Genomic DNA, 14,185 nt, shown 5'->3' on the forward strand with positions numbered 1-14,185 from the left:
ATAGTCATTAATATATAATTTATATTATCTAATTTAAAATTGTGAACTCTTCACAATTCAAACCAAAAATTTATATTTTTATGCTCATCAGCTGCTTTGGCGGATGGTAGATGGTGGATGGTGCGAGTGTAAATCGGGGGTTCACATCCGTCATAAAAAATCCCACCGTTCCCCCGGGATGTGCTCTGTGTGCAGAGCATACAATAGGCTATTTGCACTTGCTTGAGTTACCTATCGATAGTTAAGTTATTGTGGGGGGATGTGAATTTAAAGATGTGAAACCTTGTTTCCCACCATCCATCATCTATCACCCATCAAAAAAACAGCTGATGACAACAACAATAACAAAGTATTTATCTTAATTGTGACAATTCACAAGTTTAAATGAATAAATTGGCGATTATAATAAACCCAAACATAAAAGTACTCTATAACGTTACTCTTTGGGCTTCCTAAAGAATAGCAGCAGCTCTGTTTGGAAGTTAGTTTGGACTTGGCAGCTCGCAAATTACTGGAGTATCTGTCGCTTGGTTTTCTGGTGTTCCTCCTGTAATTTCTGCTGTTCCTTCTGAACTTCTAGCATTACACAATCAATCTCGAGAACGTTGTCCAGTCGTGTTGCTTTAGTGGGGCGTCTTGGCCGCCAAAAAAATTCTGTGGCCTCATGAGATCTGTCCTGACCGACATTAACTGAATTATTTCAGGCTCCCTGCAAATCCCCAATGTTATCATGCCAAAAGTTTATAACAAAATTTTAATTTTAAAATTTTAATATTGTGCTGTTGTATTTTCCACAATAAATTAAATATGCACAACAGCGCGATTAATGAAAATTGGGAGCTCGCAACAAATGAGCAGCGTGAACAGCTCGATAGTAGCAAAAGTTCTGCTGAAAAAATTAATAACTTATTAATTTTTTTTTTTTTAACTTCTAACAAGTCGTTCTGGAATTTCGTTTGGGTGCTGATTAAGTCCTGCATCATCTTCTCTTGCCTCATGTCCTTTATGGGTTTCTTTGGCTGATATTTTATTGTGTATTGTAGGGTATTTGTTTCTTTTGAATCCCGAGCGGTCGTATATCTCTTTGTTTGCTTACATATGATGGGCAAGGGGAACTACCCAGCCCTGGTATCGCCAGTAATCCAGCGTTTAAACAAAATCAGCATATAAAGCATATACAAATGAATAGTTCTTCCGATATTGTGGGGCAATCTGCTTCAAAAAAAAAGCAGAAGCAATAACGAAATTGTCCGGAAATCCTAAAGTTTGCACGCAGAATGTGAGAATGCGTGTGCACCCATACATTAGGTTAGCTTAGGTTATGGCGTTAGCCGGGGAGGGGCGATAAATCGCTCTATTGGACCTTTTATAGTTCCATTGTGTTGTCGCATGGTCTTGTGCCCCTTTTCACTACCTAGACCGTAAGAGCAAACTGTTGTAGACTAAGGGCCCATCCGGAGGCTAGGATAATTTTGCTTACAAAGTCAGGGACTTTGATTTTGGAAAGGTCCGAAATGATTATGAGGAAAGGGACCCAGAGAGGACGATGGCGAGTTGCATGGGCCGGGCAATAGCAGAAGAAGTTAGGGACTGATTCCGCTTCTTCCTCGTCATTACATAACTGGCAAATCTATTTAAGGAATAGTTATTGGTTCTATACCATTCATCTATAGAAAAAATATTGCATATAAGTGATGATTTTACTTACGTTTTCGCGCCAAACGCCACCAACGATGCGCCATTTTCACCGTTGGTTTTACCAGCTAATCAAATATGCACAACTATACGAAACAACTGTACATCTCGTTATTACGTCCTATATTGGAGTATTGTTCTTGTGTGTGGAGATATTTATATGTGCCAGTTCATATGATGAAAATGTCGCACATCAAACACAGAAAACTGAATCCCAGGGTCTTCGGCTCTGGCGTTCTGGTACCGGCGCGTCATCAAGAACCAGCCAGCAGAGTAACGCATTGAATGTGTTACACGCACAATATGTTTTCACAAAATAGCTAAAGACAACATGGTTAGTGGTTTCGTCAATATCAGGAGTACCATACATGTTTTCATTTATAGATATCAGACTAGTCGACAGTAAAGATTATCGATGTTCATCCACCTCTATTTTTCGTATTCTGCTACAATTCGATACCGGTATACTACGAAACACAAACACATAGATACATTTAGTGGTTTGATGTTTCATCAACACGCACAGCTGATTCATTTCGTTTCTTTGATGCTGCGATGCCAGATCGATTAAAAATATAAATTAAAGCATATACCTACAGTGCATGCTTTTCCTTAAGGTCATTATATATGGTGTCGCAAATTTTAATTGAATTGTAGTGGAATACGAACTTTAGCACTTGACATAGGTAAGTTACACATCGAGGAAAAAAAAACATCGCTATTCGATGTCATAACATAACCTCGATCCGCAGCATTCATTAATTAAACAAATTTTAAAAGAAAACTCGGTGCCTGCAAGCATGTTAAAGTTAACTCGTGTAAATCAGTTGCGTGCATCGTACATTCGATTTGTGGCCCAGGCAACGTCTGCTACAAGTAATGAATACTCATGCCAACCGGAGTATCCACCAATTCGGGACCTGACACACAAGGCGCTAAAGCGCAGAGAAGCTAATGATTGGCATGAAGAAATTCGTAAAGTGCCGACAGTAGAAGAAAAAATTATCAAAGTAAATATGCCTCGTTATTATGGATACAAAGTTGTCGACTTCAACGACAACAAAATTCCATACAACGCATTACCGGTCACGCAACATTACACGCGCACAGTACTAAAAGAGTTGCCGCTATTATCTGCTGATGAAACCGAGACGTCGGAATTTAGCTCAGTTGCTTTTCTAAAGACGGCCCGCGATGATATTATTGACGCTCTGGAACTGGCACATGACTTCTACAAGTAAGTTTAATATATTAAATTGTTCTAAACTAATATGAGCTCCCAAAAATTCAATGTAGCCACCAAGCGACGCTGCCCGACGTTGCGCCTTCTGATTCTGTTAACCGCGAACGACAGCTGACTCAAATTATTGTAGAGCAGCTAAACAGAGCTTTACTGCAGATACTCAGCGCAGACTATCCGCATCTAAATGATGTCGAGGTGGACTACAATCCACGCCACGAGGCCTTTTGGGCAGTTGGCGGCGTGGATCCTCCAAAAAATGTGGTAAAGTCAAAAAAAGGTCGGGACTGGCAAAAAGATGATGCTAGTGAAAGCGTCGACCGATTAGTCCAATACACGGGTGCTCCTTACTTGTCGCTCCGTCATCGTCAGCAGCTGTGTCCGTGGATGACAGACGGGGAAAGTAAAATGATGGACCCACACGCCCGACACCTACCACGCTTCAACCATGATGCCCGAACTTTGGGCTACAGAACCTCGTACCAGCATGCAGTCAATGTCCCCGGCTATTGGCCCAGTGCTAACGGGGCAAATTTTGGATTACTCTCTTTTCAATCGAGAGCATCCCTCCAGATGCGTCATAAGGCATATGGGGATCGCGACCTACAAGAAGCACTTCATGCACTGGCTATTAAATCTTCATACTCATGGCTATTAGCGCAAGCTAATTACAACGGCTTCAATACCTATAACGACCTCACTTACCCTATGAACACCCAAACTGTGATCACAAATGGTCGAGAATGGAGTTTCTACGAGTACCAGTTAAACACGCTGCTTCTGCACAGCAACCAAGTGAACGAAAATCCCCGAGTGAACTTCTGTCGAGGTACACCGCCTCTTCCTCTTTACGCTGAGATATCAGAAAAAGGAAAGTGTGTGGACTTTAATGATGCTACACTGAAGCAGCTGCTCAGAGTGTATATGAACGTCCCCAAGGTCGAGCGTATAGGCAACGAGCTCCACCCGTATGTGACTGCTCGCACCTCTGACTATGAAAATAAACACCAGCGCGATTTTATTGATAAAACTTTCAAATACTTGTGTTCAAAGCGACCCCGTCACCTTGAGCTGCCCGAGATCTACTTGTGGGAAAAGTTATACAAGATCGACCATAAGACTCGAGCCATGGAGGCGAAACGACGATTCTTTGAGCTGGAATTAAACCCTTGGCGTCGAACGCTTGAAAAACACGACAAAGAATACCTGCCGAGGGCGGTGCGACCGGGTGGCCGTAAGAATCGTGAAGACCGCTTTAAGAAAACATTCTACCCCTAAGTGGTACTAGAAAATTGTTTACCTCTTTTAATAAAAAATAAAATGGTTCTTGTTACACCAGCCACGGAAATAGTCGCATTTAATAATTATGCCAAACATTGTTGATTAGCCGAGTCAAACATTCCGTCTCAATCTAACTGAATGTACGCTTACTACGTTTTAAGGATATATCTACGGCCCACGAGCGCAATCAGATTAATAGTACAATGGGAGTAAAAGAAGCAACAGAGGAAGACATCTTAACGCTAAAAATATTTCTGATTCTCAACAGTAGTGGTATGGCTTTTCCTAACAGAAGTATTTGTAAGAAAAATTCTGGTACACATTAAAGATTAATAAACGTAGGATATTTTAAATAGATATACGGTGAGGCTTGTAGCTGCTGTGAGGAGGCCTAGGAATTTTGGGGTCCGCCGAAAATTAGGCACCGTCTAACTAGCGCCAAGAGAAAATTCTCTTTAATAGTTGGCAAAGAGGGCCAGGATCGGAGAGCGGGTTCGAAGTATAAGTTCGACAAGAAAAGTTTTAAATAGAAGTCATTGCATCATTCCAAGCTTGGTCGATAGCGTTAAATGGTGTTCACCAAGTAGCCTCTGAAGTGGCAGCCTGATTATAATATTTAAAAAGAAAGAGAAACCCATTAAAACCAATTACAACAAGTGGAATATATACCAGGCAGTGAGGCGCTAGTTCGTGATATACACACTTTCGACGGGGCACCCGTTGGGTAAGTTGAGATAAAGAAGCTGAGCGAATGTGTATAAATGTGTGTTCCATGTGTGTGCAATTTGCCCTAGGTTGGAAATTGGAGGAGGCTCGTCCTCCGAGACAACCAGCTGGAGTTTAAAGAAATTCGCCGGTGCTTTGGGTCGTCGCTTTGGAGCACTTTGGCGAACAAGAAAGGAGAGGCCAAAGAAAGAGGAAAAAAGTGTTCTGCAGACAGCGGAAATTATTGGCAGATCAAAAGAGAAATTTGTCACAGGAATCCAGTCTATTCCAAAAGAAACAAAAAAAAAGGAAAAAAAATAACATAACACAGTCATATGCTCTAAACATTTTCACCCGGGTCTTTTTGTGTCCCCCTTCAGTTAGGCTTCTTTCTCTCGCTATCTCTTTCCTTCTTTCGCCACCTAACTTTGCCTCTGAGGGCGAGCCCCTGCATACCGGTGCTCGATAAGTACCGGTGATCCGAGAAGAGGAATGCAAAACTGAGCGCAGAGGAATGTCAAGGGGCATGAGAGACGTGGATAGAAGAGATAGAAAACTACAGCTAATCTTAGCTCGACCTGCCTGAGCCGCTTGGTTATCGTTTCATTTTTGTTGTGTGTGCTTAATGCGAATTGTGTGTGTTCTTTTTATACCCGATACTCAAAATGAGTATTGGGGTATATAAGATTTGTGGTAAAAGTGGATGTGTGTAACGTCCAGAAGGAATCGTTTCCGACCCCATAAAGTATATATATTCTTGATCAGCATCAATAGCCGAGTCGATTGAGCTAAGTCTGTCTGTCCGTCTGTCCGTCTGTCCGTCCCCTTCAACGCCTAGTGCTCAAAGACTATAAGAGCTAGAGCAACGATGTTTTGGATCCAGACTTCTGTGATATGTCACTGCAACAAGAATATTTTAAAACTTCGCTCCGCCCACTTCCGCCCCAACAAAGGACGAAAATCTGTGGCATCCACAATATTGCAGATTCGAGAAAACTAAAAACGCAGAATCAGGGCAGGAGCGAGGGTTTCCCCACCATTGGTGCTTCGCATTCCAATCCCCATCTGCAATGTATTTTGGCCCAAAACTAGATAATAAAGAGCGGAAATGAGAGCTTGTCCATAAGGTAGCAGGAGGACAGTATATAGCCGAGATAGTTATTTCTCCTAGAGAGGTACTTAGCACCATGTTAGCGGCTAGAATTTGGCCATCTGTAATGGGGTTGATTGGGAAGTGCTTGAGGCTGCTGCGGATGAGAATAGCAGATCCTTCTCTATAGCTTTCGGAGGGATGATTTGTAGATATGTAGAGTTCATATCCTATTACTTTTAATGTTGTTCTGCTGCAGAAGTGCGTTTCCGAGAGAAGCATTATGTCGATTTGATTCGTTGAATGAAGTTTTTAAGTTCTAGGCTTTTGTTGGCTATGCCCGACGCATTCCAAATACCTATACGGTAAGGCATTTTGAGAGTCTAGTGGCTGAGAGAATGTTTTGCATTAGCATGAATTGGTCTAACTTATCTGCAAGATTCATTAGCTTGTTCTCAAGAGTCGTGTTGTGAGGTTATTCTGGTTGGGTTCTGGTTTCGTGGTTCCCTTGCTATACTCCTTGATAGGCGTTTGGCTTCTCTAGCGACCTCAGCATAAGATATATGCTTTTCCTGATTTTTTGGCTGGGAAATCAACATATCGTTGCTTGGCATATCCGTCTGTCTGCTGTTTCCAGAGAGCGAGCGAGTGTTTGTTTGGTGCGCCCGGACGTATTCTTTCCCCCAGGATGCACCTGATGAATGTTTCCCAATTTTGACTGTGGTGTTTGTGAGTACAATATCAATAGAAGCTGTTGGTAGACCTACGGCCGCCGTAATTAGCAGTGTAGGAGCCAAGACAGTTGACACACTTGGGCTCGACGTCGTGTGGCTTTGAGCATTCTTTGGTGGCATGCGGACACCAACATTAAACATAAAAAAATTTTTTGTTGCAATATCTTTTAGTGTGTTCGAATTCTAGATAGAGGTGACACTGTGATATCTCTTAAGAAGTTGTGGCTGCTCAACAAATATGTTTTGCCTGTAGATGTTTGATAGTTTGAAGATCTCTTTGTTGTTTTCATTTGGCTCTAAGTCTACGAAAAATAAGCTAAGCTGTTTCTTGGTCGCCATGTTAAGTGGATTGTGAATGAATCGGGCGACATGCCCTTTGGCCCTGAGTTCTTACTGAATATAATCAATTGGATTGGAGTGGTGAAAATTTTTAATTACTACTTTATATGACCGTTCTTCTTTCAACTGGTAGCTATGACAGAGAACGCCTTTAACCATCAGTGCGGACGCAATTTTGTGGTAAGTGTTTGAGTCGTTGCATAGGAGTCTGATTTGTCCTACAGTAGTTTTTTTTTAATCGGTATTTTTCGGGGCTTGCCAACGTATCCAAAACATTGACCAAAACCAAAGACTATACAATATGTTGCATGTTGCACATGTTGCATGAGCGACCAAAAAGCTGTTCTATGGCACGAGGGAGCGCGCGGGGTTTCAATTCCCTTTTCGCCTGTACTTCGTCTCTACCGCGACCCCGCTGCCCATCGGTTTCGTCTGTTCGGCAATTCTGGACTCTCGAGCCTCAGCACCGTCGAAGCGGTGGTCGCGGATCGCCGATGTCTTTGGAGCGGCACAGTGAGACCTTTGGCCGTCTCAGCTTGCTAAATTAGTTAGTGAATATGAGTTCAATAAATATTTGCATTGAGTACTTACATATATATAAACTTTGAGTGCTTCTATCTCCTAAACTAAAACTATCTTGAAAATTTGATTGGAAAATTCTCTATTAGATGCGTACATTAAATTTATCGAAAGCACTCATACAATTTTTTTTACTATTTCGGCTGAGTCCCCACTGTGCAGCGCCAAAGACATCAGCGACCACGCTGCCCTACGGTTTCGGCACGCAGACGATTCATATTTTGTTTTTGTATTCTATCTCTCGAGACACACCGACTCGAACTGACCGAGGCATTGACGAAAACGAGTAGCATTTCGGAGGCGAAGGTAGCGTAAAAGAGAATTGAAGTAATAGCCCCGCGCGCCCGTACCATGAAGCGTCAAACGAAAATTGACAAAGAATTTGTTCCTCATGCAACATCTTGGTATTGTATAGTCTTTGATACAACGTATAGCGATACGCTATCATAACGAGCTGATCATTTTGTAGCGACCAGAGGAGCACGCTCTGGTTCCGGCTTCTATTTGTCGTCGGCAAGGGGGTGGGAATTTACCACTGTGCTGTGCTACCTTCTCGCATTGGATACATATAATCATTATTGATTTCGCGTGCTGTTTTCCTCCCTAACACATGTTCGGTCGGACTGGACATACAGAAAAGAAACTACCAAGAGTGACAAGCTATGCACACATAGAGGTTGCTCTGCAAAGAAAACAGAACATGCTGAAGTACGGGTTGCGCTGCTGAGTAGCTGTAGGTGCAGCAGCGTTTTGCCCACCCTACCTTGACCATCTGGGCCGCCAAGCCATATTAGTGGCCGATGATCCCTAAAACCCCCAAACTCACTTCATTTCCATAATCCACTCGGCATGGCGACCTTAAATAACTTAGTTCATTATCGATTTCATTTTAAAACTTATTTATTACTTCAAACAGGGGCATTTCCCTACTCTATTTGAAATCCCAATTGACAAAAAACTAATTTAGCGAATAACAGAATTCAAGAAACTTTCAAGCTGGCAATTAAAACAATAATAATAATAATAACTAAAATAAAAGAATTATAAATAAATAGGGAAATAAAAAGGAATTAAAAGATGTGTATAATATAAAATAAATAGTATGTACATAGGAGGTAGCCGCTAAATTGGCATACAAATTTAAAAGAGCATTTATGACGAAAAAAAACCCACGGTTATTGTTCTTGCTCTCTCGTCCGGCATGTGGATCTGCCCAACTGTTTTACCTCTCCCCTTCCTTCTTTCGTATTCCTCTCCTTCTCTCACGCTCATGTATGCATTTTATTTCGAGTAAAGCAATATTCTTTCACTTACAGTATGTCAAGAAACTCTTTACACACTGAAAATAAATTAAATTTTTTGACTTTGGATAAGAAAATAATGGCCTTTGGTTCAAATTTATCAAATTTTTTTAATTCATAACCATTCAGGGATTAATTATAAAGTAGTTAGTGAAAAAAGAATAACAAAACTATAAATAGGTAACTTAAAAAATAACAAAAACAATGATTACTCATTTTTGACACTGTCAAGAAACTCTTTACACATTTCGTTTTCGAGCTCTGTTTTGATCTCGTTCTTAGAAAAAACGGGACTTTACCGTAATCTATGCTTTTGGCGTTGCTCAGTGATGCTCTATTTTTGCATTGACTTTGATTTGGTTGCGAAATTTTGACCGGTGCACATGTACAGAGTAACATTCTGAAATTTTTAAAATGCCTGGCAAAAGACTTAGTTTTGACGTTGTCCAGTTGATTTACTATAATCACCAGTTGGGCAAATCTGTTGCAGACATGGTAGAAATGTTTTCAGTATCAAGGAAAACAATTTACAATGTCCTAAGTCGCGCGAAGAACGAAGGGAGACTGGAAACCAAATCTGGAGGTGGCCGTAAAAGGAAGATAGACAAACGGGCAGACCGCATAATCATGAGGAAAATTAATCAGAATCCGCAAATATCGGTCAGGACTTTGGCCAAGGAACTTGAGGAAGACCTTGACTTGGTTGTTTCACACGAAACAGTACGTCAAGTTATTTTACGCCATAGATACTCTTCCATAGATACTTATCCAAAGTCAAAAAATTTAATTTATTTTCAGTGTGTAAAGAGTTTCTTGTCATACTGTATGTGCCATCCATCTCCAAAAGCGCTTTTGTCGAAGACGATTGCTGTAATTGCTGAAATGTAATTTTATTGGAAGAGCAGAACAACAAAAAGAGAAAAGAAGAGAAAGAACAAGGCGCGCAGAGGTTTTCGGGGGACTGCTTTTTATACCTGATACTCAAAATGAGTATTGTATATTATATATTTCATTCTTTCTCGCTGTGTCTCTCTCTAACACACAGGTTTCATGGTCGGTTTTGCCAATTGCAAAATATTAGTTCAAGGATCTCAGAACCTTTAAGAGCCAGAGCAACCAAATTTGGTATCCACACTCCTGTGATATCGGACCACACCCCCTTCCGCCCCCGCAAAGGACGAAAATCTGGGGCATCCACAGATCTCAGAGACTATTAAGGCTAGAGTAACCAAATTTGGTATCCGCACTTCTGTTAGATCTTACTATAAAACGTATATCTCAAAATTTCGCCCCACCCCCTTCCGCCCCCACAAAGGACGAAAATCTGTTGCATCCATAATATTTCAGATTCGACAAAACTAAAAAGGGCAATCATAGGGGGTATAAATGTAGAGTTGCGGTCTCCGCAGCAACTCAAAACGTTCCCTCTCGTTTTTTTTCATTTTCCTCTTCATCATCAGTTTTGTCGTTGCTTGTTTTATCATGCGCTAGCAGGGTCATCGAACGCAAATAGCAAAACACATGCAATCGAAGGTCCTCACTAGTATACATAACTGATTCCCAAGACATTGCATAGAGATAGAGCATAGAGCACAAGATCACTAGCGTTATATTATTTACTGCGCATTCCTTCTTTGCATTGTACCTCTCGTCATTTTTGTCGTAGAGGAAGCCAGAAAATTCGCGTAATCTTTTTCAGTTGTTTGTGCTGCTATGCACTCTTTCTTGCTCGATCGTAGATTTTCACATATGTATTAAATCATTTAAATACTGCATTGTCGGAAAAAAATATTATGTCTTCGTTTAACTTCTTTTATTCCCTTGTTTTCTTGGATAGCACCCACTTTTGATTAGATTGCAACTCTTTGACTTTGACTCTAAACAAAATAGAACTCAACCCAAGGATTGCAAAATGTGCATTCGAGCAACAAGAGTTCGAGTATGAAGTTATTCACAGAGCAGGAAAGAGAAAGCAACATGTCGACGCACTGAGTAGGTGCAACGCAATCGGGAAGCAAGTACTTTCAAAACCAATTTGATAATATGTCAAACAAAGAGGCAGAGATACAAATCCAAACGAGGGGGAACGTTGTGAGTTGCTGCGGACACCGCAACTCTACAGTTATACCCGATACTAAGTCAGTATGGCTCTCCTCCGGCAGACGCCGCTAATATTAAACGACACGACAAAGAGTGCGTGCGAGAGAGACAGAAAATCAGTCTGAGCGTGACGTCGGGCGCTGCGTAGCCACTGCAAATTGATTTGTTCCTTTTGGCTATAAAAATGATCTGATCTGATCCATATTCAGCAATCTAATAGATATGGTCATTATCTATGATTCTGCGTTTTTAGTTTTCTCAAATCTGCAATATTGTGGATGCAACAGATTTTCGTCCTTTGTGGGGGCGGATGGGGGTGGGGCGAAATTCTGAGATATACGTTTTATAGTGACATCTTAAAGGAGTGTGTGTACCAAATTTGGTTACTCTAGCCTTAATAGTCTCTGAGATTTGTGGTTGCCTCAGATTTTCGTCCTTTGCGGGGGCGGAAGGGGGTGTGGCGAAATTTTGACACAAAATGGTCAAGGTCCGATATCACAGGAGTGTGGATACCAAATTGGGTTGCTCTGGCTTTTATAGGTTCTGAGATCCTTGAACTCATATTTTGCATTTGGCAAAACCGACCATGAAACCTGTGTGTTAGAGTGAGACAGAGCGAGAAAGAGTGAAATTATTTTCGTGATTCTGGCTGTAATAATTATACGATCTGGTTCAGATTTTGCACTCTAGAAGATATAGTCATCTTCTACGATTCTGCGTTTTTAGTTTTCTCGTATCGTCGAAATTGTGGATGCCACAGATTTTCGCCCTTTGTGGGGGCGGAAGTGGGCGGGGCAAAGTTTTGAAATATTTTTGGAGCACAGAAGTCTGGATCCAAAACATCGTTGCTCTAGCTCTTATAGTCTTTGAGCATTAGGCGCTGAAGGGGACGGACAGACGGACAGACGGACGGACGGACAGACGGACAGACGGACAGACAGACATGGCTCAATCGACTCGGCTATTGATGCTGATCAAGAATATATATACTTTATGGGGTCGGAAACGATTCCTTCTGGACGTTACACACATCCAATTTCACCACAAATCTAATATACCCCAATACTCATTTTGAGTATCGGGTAATAAGTTAGTTAAAATGTGAAATGGTGGGAGCTATAGAAAGCAAAAACGTTGATAGAACAAGATGAATTAGGCCACATTATAAGGGATAAGATATTAAACGCGGTTTGCAAAAGTTACTTGTTTCCCAATATGAGGAACAAGGTGTCAGAACACTTAGAAAATGGTTCAGGGAAAAGGAGAAGGGCAGCAAACCGTTCGATGTAGTTCGCAATGATCACTGTGGGCCAGTGGACAAAAGCAGGTCAAGAAACTACATATTAGTAGTGGTGGATGCATTTACGAAATTCGTACGTTTGTATACCACGAAATCGACAGACACCAAAAAATCATTGCTGCGAAATTTTGAAACACACTTGTATCAGTGATCTCTTTACAGTGAGCAAAAAGAAATACACTTGTAACAGTGCGAGCTCTACAGTCAGGTCTAAGAGTCTCTAAGACCTGTGGATGCCACAAATTTTCGTTCTTTGTGGGGGCGGAAGCTTTGAAATATATTTGTAACAGTGACATATCACAGATGTCTGGATACAAAACGTCGTTGCTCTAGCTCTTATAGCCTTTGAGCACTAGGCGTTAATAGGGAGGTACGGACAGACATGTCTCAATCGACTCGGCTATTGATGCTGATCATGAATATGTATACTTTATGGGGTCGGAAACGCTTCCTTCTGGACGTTACACACATCCACTTTTATAATTCGAGTATCTAATTTCTAATTTCTAGGTACTAATTTCGAGTATTGGGTATAACGAGGGGGAACGTTGTGAGTTGCTGCGGTGACCGCAACTCTACATTTATACCCGATACTTAGTCAGTATGGCTCTCCTCCGGCGGACGCCGCTAATTACTTGCATTTTTAAAAAGTTTCAAAATGGATTTTCATCTTCCTTAAGAATATTTTTAAACACCATTGTTTGTAGGGGAACGGATCGAGACGTAATTATCCAACGAAGAGGGCGGTATTGTAGAAAAACTCCAAGCACTCGTCGTAAGAAGAAAGAAGCACACAGAACCGAGGGAGCGAGAGCAAGGCAGAGTGCGATGTAACTGGCTGTTAATGGAGCGCGGTACCCAGCAGCGATGACAGGCTGTTAGCTTGCGGTGCTAACAGCGCGGTTGCCCCCAGTTCGGGGTAGTCCCTGAACAACCATAAAACCATTTTCAATGTTTTTTTTTGGTTCTTTACTATTAGGCTACGAATATAAAAGACAGCCTTGAATATCCCTATACTCTTTTAGTTTCGGGTATGCAAATCGTTTCGTTTGGGGTAAACAAAGAAGTTAAATTTTGTTGCGTACCCAGGCATTAAAAATCCCGTGCGGTATCACATATGATATATGGAGGCTGTGTAAGGTCCGTGGCCCCTCTCACATAAATAAGTTGCATAGGACTAAAGAACATCAATGACCGAGACAGATTATTTTGATTTTCTTTTATTGAATTCAATATTATAATTATTATTTATATTATGTACTATAATATAAAATTATATTCTAATTTTCACTGCTTAAAACATGATCAATATACATTATATATTGTTTCGGTTGTATTTACTAAGTTAACATTTATTTTCCGTTGAGTAGTTTTTTAAATTTAAGAGTTCTTATCTGTCAGTTTTAGCTTTCACACTTTGCTCAATTATTTCTTTTTTAATTATTGTTTTTGTGTTGTGTGTGTTATTCTCCAGTTTTTCATGTTGACTCGCATTTTGCCATTTTCGATTTGCCATTTTAAGAATTTTTCGCTTGAATATATTTTGTTAAATGTTTAAATTAAGATATTCGTATTTCACATTTGTATGCTTTAGCTGGTATATTTTTTGTGTATCCGTATATGTCTTTATTATCGTACAACCATTTCTTTTATGACTTCATCATTGTTCAGTATATTTAATTAATACAAAATTATACGAGCGTTAATACAAAATTATGTTTTATAATTTATATAAGGATCGTTCGATTTTTAAATTCAAAGCTTAGACCAGGAATGTTAATTTATTGTCTTTCACCAGAAATTGCATATACCTGTATGTTA

At 40.6% G+C, this 14,185-nt stretch overlaps 1 protein-coding gene and 1 long non-coding RNA gene across 3 annotated transcripts; one reads left to right on the forward strand and one right to left on the reverse strand.

Annotated features, from left to right (window-relative positions):
- Positions 1-898: 898 nt before the first annotated feature.
- LOC117184581 (uncharacterized) lies at positions 899-2,048 on the reverse strand. Its single transcript, XR_004469990.1, has 2 exons — positions 1,709-2,048; positions 899-1,630 (listed from the first exon to the last, which is right to left on the reverse strand). It is a non-coding gene; the product is annotated as an uncharacterized lncRNA (long non-coding RNA).
- Positions 2,049-2,184: 136 nt separating this feature from the next.
- On the forward strand, positions 2,185-4,283 carry mRpS30 (mitochondrial ribosomal protein S30). Of its 2 annotated transcripts, none has more exons than XM_015188767.2 (3): positions 2,185-2,381; positions 2,448-2,932; positions 2,992-4,283. In XM_015188767.2, the coding sequence occupies exons 2-3, from the start codon at positions 2,496-2,498 to the stop codon at positions 4,211-4,213; spliced, it is 1,659 nt and encodes a 552-aa protein (XP_015044253.1). In that variant the 5' UTR covers positions 2,185-2,381; positions 2,448-2,495; the 3' UTR covers positions 4,214-4,283. The 2 variants fall into 2 exon arrangements, with proteins under 2 accessions (XP_015044253.1, XP_001352317.1); XM_001352281.4 differs by having other exon boundaries at positions 2,186-2,381; positions 2,476-2,932.
- The last annotated feature ends 9,902 nt before the right edge of the window (positions 4,284-14,185 follow it).

The sequence above is a fragment of the Drosophila pseudoobscura genome, chromosome X (assembly GCF_009870125.1).
Source record: "Drosophila pseudoobscura strain MV-25-SWS-2005 chromosome X, UCI_Dpse_MV25, whole genome shotgun sequence".
Taxonomy (NCBI): Eukaryota; Metazoa; Arthropoda; class Insecta; order Diptera; family Drosophilidae; genus Drosophila; species Drosophila pseudoobscura.

Coding starts and splice junctions, on each gene's coding strand:
- mRpS30 (XM_015188767.2), top strand. CDS start 2,496: ATGTTAAAGTTAACTCGTGTAAATCAGTTGCGTGCATCGTACATTCGA. Junction 2,933..2,991: donor CTGGCACATGACTTCTACAA/GTAAGTTTAATA, acceptor AATTCAATGTAG/CCACCAAGCGACGCTGCCCG.